The 17016-nt window shown below is 46.0% G+C and overlaps 1 protein-coding gene across 4 annotated transcripts in view; it reads right to left on the bottom strand.

Moving 5' to 3' along the window:
- Nucleotides 1-12444, bottom strand: part of ABL2 (ABL proto-oncogene 2, non-receptor tyrosine kinase) — a 43010-nt gene extending 30566 nt beyond the window's left edge. For all 4 annotated transcript variants that reach the window (XM_075616587.1, XM_075616592.1, XM_075616589.1 and 1 more), the window contains exon 1: nucleotides 12000-12444. In XM_075616587.1, the coding sequence (XP_075472702.1) occupies nucleotides 12000-12189 (190 nt within the window). In that variant the 5' untranslated portion in view covers nucleotides 12190-12444. The remainder of the gene's footprint in view (nucleotides 1-11999) is intronic.
- Between the last annotated feature and the right edge of the window lie 4572 nt (nucleotides 12445-17016).

Raw genomic sequence — 17016 nt, 5'->3', positions numbered from 1 at the left:
AGTGGGATTAGAGATGACTGATAATTTACCATTAGGATAGGTTTATAGGTTTACCGTTTACCTGACTGGTAATCATTATTCTTTTCCCCTCCTTGACATTTCCTTAGAAAGAAATCAACTACACTTAAAAAAGTAGCAGTTTCACTTAGTACTACTACTTTGTATTTTGTGAAAAATGAACGGGATACGTTTCTCTGGGAACACAGATTTTCAATCATACCAACTATTAATGTTTGTGTGTTTCACGAATGGTGGAATCATAATTACTATGCAAACGCAGAACAGAGCAAAAACATATCTTTGAGGACTGCCAAGCAGTGTGATCCCCAAAATACATTAAATAAATGGTTAAAGGCTCCAATTAGTTTGTTTACCATGGGAAATGTATCATTTTAAAGTTATTTAAAATATATGTCAGATTATTATAATGAGACAAAAGGTGTCACAGCATGTCATTTCCCAGAATCCCTTGCTGCAGTGGAAGCACTAGGTGATAATGGCGAAAAGCAGGGTTACAGACCTGTCATAGGCTAAGGCCCCGCTCCCAGAGTCAGCGCACCTGCGCTGCTGACAGGCGGTGCGCTGAGATACACAGACCGCGATCTGCGGTCTGTAGGGAGCGGGAGCCGGAGCGGGAGGTGGGCGGGAGGTGGGAGGTTTGATCGGGAGGTGGGCGGGAGGTGGGAGGTTTGATCGGGAGGTGGGCGGGAGGTGGGCGGTTTGACAGGGAGGGGGGGCGTGGCTTGAGCGGAGGGACCCGCTACTCTCCCCCCCCTCCCTCCACGGACTCGGGCTGGAAGGTAAGTTTAAACACACACACGCAGGCACTCATTCATACACGCGCACACACACACACACACACCCACACACACACACACACACACACACACAGGCAGGCACTCACGCACTCATACACACACACGCGCGCGCACACACAGGCAGGCACTCACGCACTCATACACACACACACACACAGACAGAGGCAGGCACTCGGGCACACACACACACAGACAGGCACTCACGCACTCAGACACATACACACACACACAGGCACTCAGACACACACACAGAGAAAGGCACTCACCTGCTTTCACTCCACACTCCTCCCCGCTCCCCGAAGCCTCTCCTCCTCCCGCAGCCTCCCCTCCCCATTGGCTCACAGCCACACACGTCACGCGTCAAAGCTAGAAAACACCATTCTCTGGTGTCTCCAGCGGCTGACGCGCTACAGCGTGTAGTGCTCTGTGCAGCCAGTGGGGACCGGGACCAGCTCGCGAGGATTCCCCTGCTGGTGGGGAACTCGCGACCCGCCGCCCGCGCCAACGAGCGCAGCGGGACCGAGGCCTAAGACATGTGAATGTGCTCACAAGTAATATTTGTATGCGAGATATATAGATAGATTAGATTTTTTTTTTTTGGGGTGTCAGTCGGCTCCATTTAGTGTGTAACATGCCACCGCCTTAGTTCTCTCGCTACCTATTACTCCACATCAACGATGTCAACTCCAGTCTCAAGGACCAACAACAGGTCAGGTTTTCCGTATATCCCTCAACTCTCTTTGACTGAGCCACCTGTGCTGAAGCAGGGATATCCTGAAAATGTGACCTGTTGGTGGCCCCTGAGGACTGGCGTTACTTCCCATTCCTTTAAACTGGTTAAGCATGTGTCTGTTAAGGCAGCGGTGCGCAAAGTGGGGGGCGCAACCCCCAGGGGGGGCGGGAGATTGTGCTGGGGGGGCGCGGGCAGTTGCAGAGGCCCCGCGCTCTTCCCCCAGGCATTTAAATTAAATGCCGGGGAATCGGGTGAGGCCCCTGCAACTATTTACTTACCGGGATTCAGCCGGCTGTGTTGCGTCGCCATGGCAACGCGGCGTCAATGGACGCCGGGGCACCATGTGACCTGACGTCACACGCCCAAGCAGCGGCATCTGCCGCGAAAGAAGGTAGGCAGGGGGGCGCGAGAGCCGGGGGCAGAGTGACAGGGGGGCGCAGCACAAAAAGTTTGCGCTCCCCTGTGTTAAGGTACCGGCTTGTGAAGTACAGAAGCGGCAAACGTTACTGTCCCTGTTAAAGAGAAGTAGCACACACAAGACAGGAAAAACGTTAACGCATGGGCTACAATGTGTTTGCAACGTCACATAACACGTCAGCGTTAACACGATACGTCGCGTTAACGGTGCAATAACGTCTGCTACATGTGTAGGACAATGTCTGTCCAATCACATATGCTTTATAGCAGTAATTTAAAAAACACATTAACACAGATAGCAAACCCTTGTGGTTGTGGAAATAATTGTGTATTTATTTCCTGTTATGCAGCATTATATTTAAGCAAATAAAGTGGTGTTTGAAAGCAGGAAAATTGACAGGGTAGAATGGCTATTGTAAGTCTTTACTTCCAAGAAATATATAGCATTTGTACACTTTGCCAATCCAACACAACAATATGATAGTGTTGGACCGGGTCCTACTTAAAAAAAAAAAACAGGTAACGGGTACCCGGTCAAAATCAATTGATCTACCCGGTTGGGTACCCGGTTGGCACAGCCGGCTGTCCAATAGGAATGCTTCTGCTCCGGTCACATGGTTCCCCAGCTCACACTGCTATGGAGTCCTGCAGCTCCCGCGCGGGCTGAACACCTCTGCTGACCTGCCTAGCTGTCGCCGCGGGCTTCCTCCTCGCCTTCCGTCGCTGACAGCAGGTAATGATGTATTTTTCAGCTAACCCCGACATTACCCACCCGGCGCCGGGCCCACTTGCCGGGTCCGGGTAATTTCCGGGTAGCTGAAAATCCGCCGGGTAATTCCGGGTACTCGGTACATCACTACAATATGCCTGTTATGTACAACAGTCTTTAAATAGTCCTTTTAGACAACAGAGCAGTAAAGAGAACCAATTCAAAGACACCCCTAATGAATTTCTCCATGGAGTGTTGATTATTAAACCATTGCTTACTGGAAACACCTCCAGTACAGATTCATTACCCTGGCTTTGAGAAAGATGCCTGTCTTGTATCACACAAATAAAAGGTGCAGTCCAACATCTTAAGTGTCAGATATGAAGTGTCTGGAGTTAATATTGGAGTTGAAGATGAAGGTGGATAATACAAGAACTGGACTCTGCACTTAAACAACAATCCGGCAACTGTGAGAACTTGGCTTCCTAAATGCTCTGGCAATTTGCACACATCTATACACTCCGTTTCTAAGCTGCTGCTTAATCTTCAGTGCTACACTGCCCTGCCAAGCCTGATCTATACACCTTCTCTTTCAAGTCCTACTCTTCTTAGGCTTGTTATATAGTAGGTGCTGGTGCGCGTACAGCCGCGTACCCAGCGTGGCGCATGCACATGGCGTGCATTTCGTTTATATGCTGTAAGCCAGCGGTGCGCAAACTGCGGGCTGTTGCAGAGGTCCCGCGCTCTTCCCCCCGGCATTTAAATTAATGCCGGGAGATCGCGTGAGGCCTCTGCAAAAAAAAAACAACACAACAACTTACCGGGATTCAGACGCTGTGACGCATCTCCATGGTAACCATGGGGCCATGTGACGTCACCGGCATCAAATGACGCCGTGGGTCACGTGCCCCGACGTCACGCGACTAAGGTATGAGTGGGGGGGGGGGCAGAGCTTCGGCACAGGCCACACAGGGGGCCGCAGCTGGAAAAGTTTGCGCTCCCGTGCTGTAAGCGGTGGCGTGCACGGCTAGGGGGCGTAGCTATAGACGTAACAGCGATAGCCGTGCTGCGATTGGCTTGCCAGCGTCACGTGGCGCGGCAGCAGCGCAAAAATATAAATTTTCACGTATTTGCTGTGATCTGCCACGCGCACGGCTGAAGTATAGAACGCCAGGCCTGGACACAGCCAATTCTAATTGACGCACGCACGCGCACTATATTACACGCCTTAGGCTGCGGCGGCGCTCAAAGCATGCGTGGCGGGTGTCCTGCGTCTGCTCGCGCACGGGGGGAGGGGGGCGGCATTGCCGAATATTGAGCGAGCGGGAACGTAAAAAAAATGTATTTACCCAAGCGCATCGCGTGTGCACGCGCATACCCGCATACATATATATATATATATATACACACACACACACCTCGCTAAGCACCGCCCGCTCAGCGCTAGCGGGGCCGCAGCCTTACCCTCCAATACCTGGGAACTTTCTCCTCCTACGTCTCATTATGCCCTCCCTATTGCTTTTTCTGTTTGCCATTTTCTCACTCCTTCGTAAACTTTTCTGTTCTCTCCCCAACTTCCCCACTCCCTTTCTATCCATATGTCCAGATACTGCATCATTATGTACACACCCCTCAATAAAAAGCAACCCCACAAATCCTCTATTCATCTCTGCTCTTCTTGCTGCTGGGGATCTCTCTCCTAATCCAGGACCAAATACACCTGCTCTCGCCCACACCTCCCTGCCACCTCTTTCCCTGCTAATGGTGGTAACCCATCTAATTTAATAGCCACCAACCTAAAAACATTGCAAAAGAAGCGTCCCCATAGCCTGCAGTCATGTTTACTGTCCCACACCCAACCATTGTGGCCAAACACTGCCATCTACTGCACTTATTCCCTCACCTGCTGTCTAAGTCCCAACATACCACTTAGATTGTAAACTCTCCTGTTGTCTGATTTAGCTGTGCTTATTGTATTATTGTATTATAATATTGTATTATAATTCATTGTCTGCAACAGCGTCAGCACTATATAAAGATATACATACATAATAATAATAGCATGTTCTTGTATAGCGGTGCTAGTTTTACGTAGAGACATTTTGCAGGCATGAGTTTACAATCTATGTTGCTGGTGCCTGAGGCACAGGGAGATAAAGTGACTTGCCCAAGGTCACAAGGCGCCGACATCGGGAACTGAACCAGGCTCCCCTGCTTCAAACACAGTGCCAGTCAGTGTCTTTACTCACTGAGCCGCTCCTTCTCCACTAGGATGCCTTATAAAGAAACCCGTCTTGTTTCACACAAATAGAAGGTGCAGTACAACTGGGCATGAGTGAACTCAAGGATGGCATAGGTTTAACCCCTTCGCTCCCAGCCACTCTCGCAGAGGTGTTAATGGTTTAAACCAAGGTGTTTAATAAAGATAAGCATAGGTATTTTTTAAATAACATTTCCCTAAATCGCTTGTCAACCTTGTTACCTCAAGTGCAGAAATAAACGGGTTTACGGTATTACACTCTGCCAATTAGCAGATGGAGCAATTATAAAGCAAAAATAAAGTCAGTAAAAGTCTACACTTAACTTTGGGATACAAAGTTTACAAACATAAATCGTGATCAACTTTCCAAAGTGATTTTTAAAAAATATCTGCCTTTATATGAATAAGACAACCTCATAATCGGGAGGTTGCGCTGAAGAAGTGAGCAGAGGTGCGGACTGAAGTCAGGGAGTCTGACAAACAATTCCCTAAAAGATATTAGATAAGTGGGGTCAGACAACACAAAATGAAGGGACTGTAGTAAATGCTGCACAGAGATAAGGGGTGACCCCACAATGCCCAGGTGGAGGAATCCCTTTCAGGAACAGCTTCAGCACAGGGAGACAGAGTGCTTTGATGACACCAGAACCAGATAGAGGAGAGTACTACATTTTTTGTTTTTTTTGGGAATGGGCTTGAAGAAGAAGCGCCTAAGCAGTCTCGAAACGTTGTCCCCTTACGCCGCGATTATAGTGCCCGCACGCGCGACCGAGCGCGTCACGCACGCGAAACATGCACCGAGGCTGGATGATATCGGGAGGCGACGCAGACGTGGCCGTGACGTCACGTGAGCGGTTTGCCCTCATTGGCTGAACTGCGCATGTGACCCGGCCGTCGCGCGTTAAAGACATTTGTCTGGCCGAGAATCGCGCGCGCATTCGCGCTTGGTCGCCCGCTCTATGGTCTGCCTCAGAGGTCTGGGCCTTTTGTTCGTGGCGCGCGCAGGCACTATAGTCGCGGCCTCATGGAGTACCTTCCTGGTTTCCTTTAATATCCCTGGACTCTTATGTTTTGGACTCGTACTGATTTGATGCGCTGTTCTGATAAATTTTTATGGGATATGGTAAATGACTCAGTATATGGGAATCTGTGCCCATGGAATTGACATATACCTGGCTTACATTTAGAATACAGGCCTTCTGCTGCTTCTCCCATATTTATTACATACACATTATACAGTAGGATAAGATCATTCCCTAAAACAAGTATACGGACAGGTCTGTTGCTTTTTGCTGCAAACAGTTTGGGAAGAGGAGGATATTTATATGCCTGACAGCAGGAAAGTCCCTGAACATTGAGGATTTTAGAAACAATTGTCGACATTTGAGCAGTGCAAATTAACCCTTTCCTGCAGACCCCCTGCACCGCAGGCATTAAACCGCATGTACCATGCAGGGCACAACTACAGATGTATCACAACTTGTCTCTGGAGCCGCAGCTGAAAAAGATTAATTAAAGCCGTGTCTCAGGAGATCATGCTGTGCGACATTGTATATGTCACACAGCTTGCCCTGGTGCCGGCAACAATAAGTTGTGCTACTTCTGTAGGATATGGGCGAGTGTTACAGAGCTCTCTGGCCTGGTGTACTGGTACCCATCTCTGCGGCATAGGCATTGCAGACAGAAAATGCCATGGCCTCCTGCCAGGCGACTGTGTTGCATCCTCCATGAGTAACCTTTTAATAGTATAAAGAACTCGTTTCTTAGGCCCTGGGCGCAAACAGTAGAATACACAATTTTCAACAATGAATCTGCGGCCTCATTCCTTCATTCTAAAGAACATTTATTTTATGGATGTTGACTAAATACAAGCAAATCAGAAGTAGGTCACTAAACAGAAGTAATGCTGTTTCCACCTGGAAATCCCTTTTGCTTCTACCTTTGTCTAGACCCCTTCCAGCATCCACCCTAATCTTCTCTTCTGGGGTGCCACAAAGCTTGAAATATAGCTACTAATTGCCTGAACCATACCGCAGGCTTGTCTGTCTCATCTTAGGCTGCGTCCATAGAGGGGGGAGTCGTGCTCCTCCGCGCTGACGCTCGTCTGCGCAATCAGGAGCGATTGCATGACCTAGCAGACGAGCCAGCGTGCGCGATCGGGAGGCGGGGCACTGACGTCACTGGGCCAATAGCCCGCGAAGCGCCGACGTCAATGTCACGGCGCCGTGACGTTGACGCTGCTTCGCTCTGATTGGAGGTTTTCAGCCGACAGCGCGCTCAGAAGCAGGTTCTACTGCTGGCTGAAAATCCCTGCGCCTCAGCACGCCTGCGGACGCTCGCGGGAGCCCCCTCTCAAGACATCCTCATTGAGGATGACGGGGCTCGTCGCGGAGCGTCCGCACGGCTCAGCGCTGACTGTCCTATGGACTCAGCCTAAGATACAGCTTCGGAACTCCTCTCTCTCACTGTATTTCAGATTTCCAGTGGGTGAACTCTGATTATGGTGGGAATTATTTTAGTCGACCATCACAGAGCTAGTTGTACGTGGTGCGAGTACACAGGTTAAAGTCTCGTCTTCAGAAGAAGGAAGTTGAACAAGATATTTTATGGCCATAAAAAACACAAGTGCGACCATCTATGCAGAACTACCATAATGCCCAAATATGAGAAACATGCAGCAAAAGAATGTTTGTTTTTTCCAATATCCTGGCTGAATTCATGAAAATGTGTCAACTCCAACTCCAAGGCATCATTCAAACCTATCTTTAGAACCGGATTCGTTCCCAACAGCCCAGTTAAATGCCTCAGATGCTCTCTACATGGTTTCTACCGCCACAATCTAAACTCGATATGAACAATACCACGGTTTTTATTTTTCCCCCGACTGAAGCCTTGATCACAGTGGATGCCATTTCCATTCATCCTGTTTCCCTGTGGAAGTAGCTCTAGTGCAACAGCTGATTCCATCAATTTGTAAAGTCATGTGAAAGACGCGCATTTTCTCACTTTGCTTCTAAAAGCAACAATCCTCCCCAGAAGCTTATACGAGTTAAACTTCATGGGCGTAACGTGCCCCCTGAGCAGGGCCTGTCCGATGAAAATGTTTTTTTTTTTTTAACATTTTAAGTTTTTCCAGTGTTAAAAAGTATGATTTTCTTCATCTCTAGCTTCTGCGGTTACCATGGGAACAGCCTATAGACTGCAATGGCCTCGGGGGACATTAAGAGTTTGTAACCCTTTAAGTGCACCTGAGTGCTACGGCCCCTCCAGCACTTCGCGATCACATGACTGCTTCTCAGGAGAAATCACATGATCGCTGCGTCACCAATGAGGAGTCCTCTTCCTGTCACATTGTGAGCTCCCTGAGAAAAACGAGCACATAGCATATATAATGTAGCTACTACGCCATGGGGTCCCTGTAGCGCCAGACCGCGTGAAATAGCAGCTACGTCAAACGGCACCCAAGGGGTTAAAGTGTGAGAAACAAAATGAAATGCAAATTTAAAAACCTCTAATTTCCTATTTTGCATAGTGCAAACTATATACAGTACTTGGCCTCTCTGCATACAAGCTTTACCAACGGAAATCTCCAAAACAAAGCAACGAGAATCGTCCTCTAAACTTGCTTCACCCGCCACGCCAGAAGGTTACCGATTACATCTCGTATTACTTTCAAGATTCTCAACCCCTTAACCCGAGGGCTTTTAAGGAATCACCCTTCAAAGTTGTAAAACGTACATTATTTGAAGTGGCTTTTGCATATGAATAATTTTAAAGTGATTCTATTTCTTGTTTCTACACTCCTACACTATCGGGTTATAAAACAGACTTTTGACCTACTTTTTTTTGCCTGTTTCTGCACAGAAAACGTGCATAAGGGCTGTGTGACAAACTCTTGCTTAATGATAATAAAGATTGCAAGATTTCTCTAAGGCGCCAGAAATGAAAAACAATCGTATATATTTACAAGCACTTATATTTTCTATGCTTTCACACAAACTATTTTATGAAGTTGTATATGTGTATTCTCATTAAATATTTCAGTACAGTTCTTTCCACACTCTCCAAAAGGACAATCTCTATTCCACTTAGTTTGTCTCCAAAAACCCATCCTCCTGATACCTGAAATATATGTCTATCATGGTCTCCTCTTTGGAACTCACTATGCACCATTATAAGGGGACACACTTAACCTGTCTAACATGAATACCTTACTTTCTCAAGGAGAATTTAAGTAATCATCTTACAACCCAAGCAACTCAGCTCTTTTAACTAACCCTGATACGAAATCTGTATTTAGGCCAAGACTCAAACATGTTCAGTCTTTGCACACCTTAAGGCCCATTCAAACAAATAAGGTTTCAAACAAATATTTATGTTGAAACAAACGGTAAAACTTCCATGGCCAAACATTAAGTAAAAAGTCAGGTATTGGGCTCACTGTGCACCTTAAAATCAGTCCCTTTTACAGTCTCACTGCATAAAGATGATTAATTATCTTCCATAGCATTAACAATCATACAGATTTCCTTGCGAATAATAATACCACACAAGCAGGATTAAAGGAAACTAGAACTTGGATTCTGTTGACTTTTAAGGTGACAGAGTACAGCAATGAGGGTCAATAAAGCATTGCTGACTACACCAACACAACAGATAATGTGTGCATTATAACAACTTTTATTCTTTCACTAGTTCGGTTATACATTAGTCTCTCATCCTTTGCACTTAGCAACCTGCAGAGCTACACAGTGGGCTGTAAAAACCTCTTCACTTCTGACATGTTGATGTGTATTTTTACCACATATTGATGTTTGACGTCAATCTGAATTGTACAGCTCAAATAGCACTCAACAAAAGCCTGAAAGTCTGAAAGGCGGGCATACGGTCATATTTGGGGTAACAGATTTATTATCAGTGTACCATTAATTGGCATGATGCATTGAAGCCACTCGTACATTTAAGATTTTTTTTAAATACTGTATATCATGATAATTACACAGTGCTTCAACACAAAAATTCAAGAGGATAGAAGATTCCCATGCAGTCATGATTTCAATATTTGTAATTACGGGGCATCCTTGTTTCAATTGGGAGTCCACAACTGTAAATAATAGGGGCATTTCCAGTAATATCGTCTGTCCCTCCAATCTCAGAAAGCAACCATTAAAGGGCTGCTCCCTAACTAATTCAGCTATACATTGCAGTGTACTCTTGTTACGGGGGACCTTGTAAAAGTAAATGTTGTTTTCAATGCTACATTCACTAACGGACAGACTGTTGCTCTGCTGTATTACAAATCTAATAACATATACAACAAAGTGGCTCAGTTCGTCCTCAAAGGCAGTGTCCATATCAACATTTTATATTCCTGGGTCATTTAGGCCCAGACAGCCCCGTGTAACTTAAGGCCCATTCAAAGGAATAAGGCTCAGTGCTAGTTATGTTGAAACAATAGGTCAAACATTAAGGCCAGGTATTGGGCTCACTGTGCTTCTTAACTTGGTACCTTTTTACATTCTCACTGCATAAAGATTTCTAATTATCTTCCATATCATTAACAACAATGCAGTTTTTCATTGCGATGTCATGCATAATTTGCATGCAATTTAAAAAAATGATCTACATACTGTAGTGCCCTTATGGTTCTATACACAGATTAGATATTTTGAATAAGTGAATGTTAGCAATGTCAACACAAAGCAGCATTAGTTTTGAGCCACACACTTCATGGGCCCTCGCATCTGAGATGATGATCTGAGATGTGTTCTGCATGTAACATTATAGGCTTTTGCATTCAGTTACGCATGCACAACTTCTGGATGAAAATAAATATATATATATCCTCTTTACTACCACAGGCCATTTCCAACCTGTGAAGCCTATAGAAATGTGCACTCTAAACAAATGTCAAACTAGCCTATATCAGTGGGGATCCCAAATTCTAGCATAAAATTGCTCTCGAGGCTCACATCAAACATGGTTGTAGCTGCTCAAAACACCCCAACTATGTCAATAGGGGCTAATATAGAGTCCCACAGGTCCAATTTTAAATAGTGGAAGAGACTAAACTCCTATTGCCAGTAAGAGCCATAAGGATGGGATCCATCAATTAGCCAACTGCAAAGAAAATAAAAAGGGGGCACAAAACATAAATCCTCCTAGACCCCTACAAAGATGGTTACTGCATGAAATCAAAAGGGTTGGTGGAGACTATTTACAAGTGAGCAGGATGAAAAGGGTACCTGTTCAGCCTAAGGCTGCGCTTATAGTGCCAGCGACAAAACAAATGCATTGCCGCCGTCGCATACGCTTATAGTAAGGGATTGGTCGCGATCGCTGGAAGTAATTTCTATTTGATTTTTCCAGCGACCGTCGCCGTCACTATAAGCGTAGCCTTAGGCCGAGTCCCCGCTGGCGCTGACCGCGCTCATGCTTGAGGGGTGACATCCCCAACTCTCCGAGCATGAGCGTGGGTGTCCTGCGAATTTTGCGCGGGGCGGGAGAGCATGGGGGGGTCAAATGAGCGCGCTTCAACACTTTTTTTTTTTTACTTCCCAAGCGCCAAGCTTGGGAGAGCATACGTGCCTGTGCATGAGCGCGCGCCGCGGGAACGTGAGAATTCACATTGCACAAAGTAAACTCGGCAAGCGCTGGCCGCCCAGTGCTAGCGGGGTCGCAGCCTTATTTAGTCAACAGCACCATACTTTATCATTGTTTATTTGTAAAGTGCCAACATATTCTGCAGCCCAGTACAATTGGGTAAAAGACATGTTCAGCCTAACCTTTACCACAATATGCCAGCCTTACTAGCACTCTAAATCCTAATAACCTGGTAAAATAAAGAAATCACTGCTGTATGAATAAGGGAGGAGAGGTTAAACAGCAGACTGCCGGGTAACGAGACAGACATAAGGGTTTGATGGACCTATGTGACATGACATGTTGTGTAAATAGAGCTGGGGTAGGGGAAATCATGTTACACGGAGACCATACTGCCCTGCAGATTCCCAGGTGAGGTTATGAGGCGGCTGGGTGACAATGTACCGAGGCCCTTCTCACCGTGCTGTGTGAAGATATTGAATCCGGCTTCAGGGTTGTTCCTGCCTGTCGCCTCCCTCCTGCGGCCCCCGCCTCCTGTCCCCCCAGCCCCGGTGTGGGTGACAGGCTTGGTTACGCTGCCTCGGCTGCCTCTGTGTGGCTGCGGCGCTCCGGCTGCTTCGCCTCCAACGCGGCCTACCTGCTGGCCCATCCCCTGCCTCTCGTAAGATGCCTGCCCGCCGCCGCAGCCGGGATGGCCCCGAGACAGGCCGGTCACATCCCTCCCGCGGCGGATATGTTAAGGTCCCGTTCTTCCCAGCCGGGCCTCCCCCTCCCTTTCCTTCTCGGATGTCTAGCGGGGGGTTTCCTGCAGCGTCGGAGCCGGGCGGCGGCTCTTAATTCTCGGATTCACGGGCTCTGGCTCCGCGCCCCCGCCGCAGCCCAGGCCGCCGCCATCTTAACCAGCGAGAAGCGACATCCTATTGCTAGAGCGCCCCCTGTGACCAACACGGGCTGCCTCGCAAGGGAAAGAGCGCCCCCCTCGTTAACACTTGGAAGGACGCACCTTGGCTAATGGTAACTCACAAGTGATGCGTTCCAACGCCATCTTTGTCAGGGGCACTATGTTGCTTTAAGGAGCGTGAAGCCGGTGAGTGATTTGGACGCCATTTTTGTTAAGGGCGGCTGTTCATTCAAAAGCATCAATGATATTTAATGTATCACTATATTGAACTGTTCCTCTATTATCACAATGTATATTTTGTTTGTTATAGAACTACGGACTGGGCAGAAATGGCCATTTTAAAGGGAATCAACCTCCACGTACCTTCCGATCACTAATTTACAGGGGCCTCCATTTTTAATGCATTTCATTTGTTTATTATGTAGCATAATGTAGGTGTTCTATTTTCAGCGCAAATACAATTTACCTTTTCCGAGTGCTAACAGGGTCAGAAAAATATTGCTGCTCTAAGGCCATTACCCATGGAAAAATGCCTCTAGCATACGATTTCACCAGAACATCTCAATGCAATTGGCATTATTGATTGGCATCTCGTCATAGAAGTAAGCAGCTGACATTTTTCTTTATCCCTAAGAGGAGATCCTGATAAAAAAATATAGATCACTGGAACCTATAAAGCAAAAAAACCACAGCATTTACATATAGGCCGGGAACTCCTTGTTTCTGAATTAGTATTTTTTTTTTTTAAATGAAGTTGCAGTACTTTACTAGTACACTACTAGTGGTTGAGGGGGTCCAGTTGCCTTAGGAAGGATAGGATCCATATTGATTCAAAAGTCAAAACTGAGATAAAGGCAAATTATTGTTTTACTTACCCAAATTGATATAATTATTGCAAAATAATGCATTGCATATTCATAAATGTAAGCTCTGATCTCTTCTTTAGCTATTTATATGACAGCGATTGAGATCCTCTCAACCCCTTCCTCTCTCCTCTGGTCAAGGTTCTTCCTTGCAGACTGTCCGCGGTGGGTGGTGTAGAGTTGCTGGAGAGGAATATGAACAGGGGATGTTAACGTGTTGCCACCATCAGTAATTGAAACCTCTTCCAGCTTCACATTGCAAAGTCAGTATAACATCACACCGATAAGACCCAAAAGGTCAAAATAGCTGCCCTGTTGTAAAGAATCCTACTTACAAGGCGCAAGTCCTAGCGACTAAGTGTAAGTAGTATTTCAATTTTAACTGAGCCGGAGAGTCGATCCTATTTGGATCCTTTGGAGCGGAAGTACCACCACCGCGCACTTTCACAGCTTTATATTGTCCATGCAGCATTTTTATAGTTGTTATTGTCATTAAACAGCATCAAAGAGAAGCTTTATTTTAAATACAGCAAGTTTCAGCTATCTTTGTACCCTGCAGTCTTGTCTCCCTATTTATTAGGAGATAATGCACTATTAGTGCTTGTCTTCTCTTTTCTTTTCATATACATCTACGAGTGTGATGTGGTGATCCCTATAAGATTCTTCTGAAGTAACACAGCAGCGGAGCAGACATTGATGGACAATCCACACAAGGGTTGGTTTGCTGGGTTTATATTACCATTGGAGCATAGGGGAATAGGGAACAACCCCCTAACTGGTGCTACAAACGTCACATGTGGCATAAGAATATGTCAAACAGATCCAGAATCCATATAACATAAAATGACCAATCAATCCAGGTGCACAATGAGGTGTGTAAATGAAGGCAATCTCACTCCTATTAGAGCCCCATAAGGTGAGACCAGTCGGGGGGTCTGACTGTGCTAACAAGGGCAAGTGAAGAAAAATGAACACTTCCCCTGTATGAAAGCACATGCCTCTGCCCGGTGGTCTGGGCGGCTGGAGGGATGTGAGAAGCACACTGGCAACCGAAGGAAGTTCCGTGTAAATAAATAAATAAACTCACAAGGTCAGCTGGATCCCGGTGAGGCTTCAGTCCAGGTAAGTACAGCAAAAGTACAAAGAGGGGACTGATCACAGCAAGTGATAGGGCTGGAGGCAGGTACCAATAAAAAAGTATTTAATTAAACAGCATAACAGCAGACAGATACAAATACAGATACAGGGTCTGCAGGCGCTTTATCAAAGAGTATTACTCTTTTATATTATCATTGGATTGTGTTCCTAGGCACCATATAGGACTTTCTTCCATACAATCCTTTTCTGGTTTGGAAAAAAAACAGCCATTGGAACCTGAATAACAATTTAGTTCATATTAAGTTCATATTAAGTTTCTTTTACATATTCACTTAACTAGTGCTTGTTCACTATTTGTTTCACCAGTAAGTTGTCCCAGTTCTATTCTACACTGGATCTCATTGCAATCTTTTAGCAGGTTAGTTACCATGGAGGGTTTTGGGCAAAAGCCAGATTGGGAAATTTGTCTTGGTATAGTAATCACTAAATTGCGAGTGGACACATTTTTCCATGACTTTGGATAGTATTGGGAGAAGAGAGATTGACCTGTAGTTTGAGGCAGTGTTTTTGTCCCCACTTTTGAAGATTGGGACAACTCTGGCAGTTTTTCGGGTCTTTGGGATATGGAGTGTAGACAAAATAGAGTTGATAAGGGAACTAAGCGGTTTGGCAATGGCTGAGGCACCGGGTCATAGGAACTTAGATTGCAGCAGGTCAGGTCCACAGTGGCTGCTTAGTTTTAATTTGAGGAGCGTTTGTGTAATTTCTCTTCAGATACTGCAACAAGTTAAATTTGTGGGCAGTGTTGGGAGAGGGTGGGGCTATATGGGCTTTCCCAGCTAGAGCTTCATGTTTGTAGTGTGGGTTGCGCTTTGATAATAGGGAAGTAGCACACCCCACAGAGTATTCATTGAAAGTGTTTGCAATGTCAGTGGGATTTGTCAGAATAATAGCCTCCTTTTTGATATTAGATGGTTGTTGATGTATTTTGGAGAAGATTGTCAATGTAATATTGGGCTTTTGCACGTCTTGTTTGCCTTGTGCACGTATTCCGCCGGCATCTGTAGTTAAGATCCTTGGTAGTGCCAGTTACTATGTATCTTTTTCACAAGGCATCCGTGAAATGATACTGTAAAGTGCAACAAGGTTGGCTGTAACCCACGGAAGGTGGGCCCCCCATACTCCTATTCTGCGTAGCGGAGCATGGGTGTCACAGAGTTTTAAGAACTCTGTTTGGAAATGTGATACTGCTGTCACCTAACACTGAATGCACCTAGCCCAGTCTATAATCAGTTTCCTCTTCCTTTCACTTGGCCATCAAACCTTGACATCTATTGCTATCTGTTTACATCCCCAGATCACCTTTTACTTTGAAATCCCGGGGCTATGTTTCAGATCTCTGATCTTTCAACTACACAAAGTAGAGGATTGTCTGACTGTTGACATGGCCCTGGCGTGGCTGCAGGTTATTCCCACAGTTACCTTTACCACAGTGACCCATTGTACGTGGTGTAATGTGAGTGGCAAAAACCTTACACCGACTTTATCATTTAGGCGAGAAATATAGTGTATTATATTGTATAAATTGTAGTGTAGTATATTCATTTTTACAACGCCAAAACGGCTTATCCAACGCTCTTACAATGCTTTGCAAAGTTGTTTATGTGTATATAATATATATATTATATAATATTATATTATACTATATAATATATTATATTATTATATTTTATGTTATATTATATATATAATACAGTATACACTATATAATTTATGTGTGTGCTGCATATCTTATTGCCTGCATAAAATATTTTGTGTATTTTAGCATTAAAAATGCCTTCAGGAACGGAACCTTTCATTTAAACAGTGTTCCTATGGGAAAACGTGTTTCACTTTAAAACGTTTCGCTATCCAACGCCATTTTGAGTAACGCATAGTGTCGGATAACCGAGGACTGCCTGTATTTTCAGAAAGCTCGTTAAGAAAAGTGTAACACTGTGCTCATCACAAACAAGGCGGGACCCCGGTACTGAGGCGGGAATGGGTATAAACGCCACCCACAGCCACGGGGGCACGTCTGGAGTGTGGATGGTCAGGCAGCTGGGTCAGGATTGGAGAGAGTAGAATGGTTAGGTACTTGCCGAGGTCTGAGGTAGGAGCCGGTAGAATGGTCAGTGTCCGTTTAGCCGTGGTCAGGGGTTGGAGCCAGTAGGAACATAGAGGTCCGTAAGGTGTGGTCAGGATTGGACAGATGCGGGAGGTAAGCCGGGTCGGTGAGCCAGAAGTGCGGAGTCCAAAGTAATAGCCGGGTCTGAACACAAGAGGTCAATCTGAAACAAGGAGCTAGGAGACAAGGCAGGACAAGGAAGTGGGAGAACAGCGCTAACTGGAACTATGCTCAGCCAAAGTGCAAGTGGCGCAGCTGAGCATATATGGGAGAGCATGACCAATGAGAGAGGGGGCGGAGAGGAGGCGCGGCCTCCGCAGGGGCACGGATAGGAGGAGAGACACAGGAGACAGGTGGGCATGATTAAGAAAGTTGACACACAAGCGTCACTTGTGTGCACGGCGCTGATGCGCGTTGCAATAAGGGGGCGGAGCCAGACTCCGCGAC

This window comes from Ascaphus truei, chromosome 10 (genome assembly GCF_040206685.1).
Source record: "Ascaphus truei isolate aAscTru1 chromosome 10, aAscTru1.hap1, whole genome shotgun sequence".
Classification (NCBI taxonomy): domain Eukaryota; kingdom Metazoa; phylum Chordata; class Amphibia; order Anura; family Ascaphidae; genus Ascaphus; species Ascaphus truei.
The sequence above is the reverse complement of the archived record's forward strand: the minus strand, read 5'-3'. Positions and strand labels throughout refer to the sequence as shown.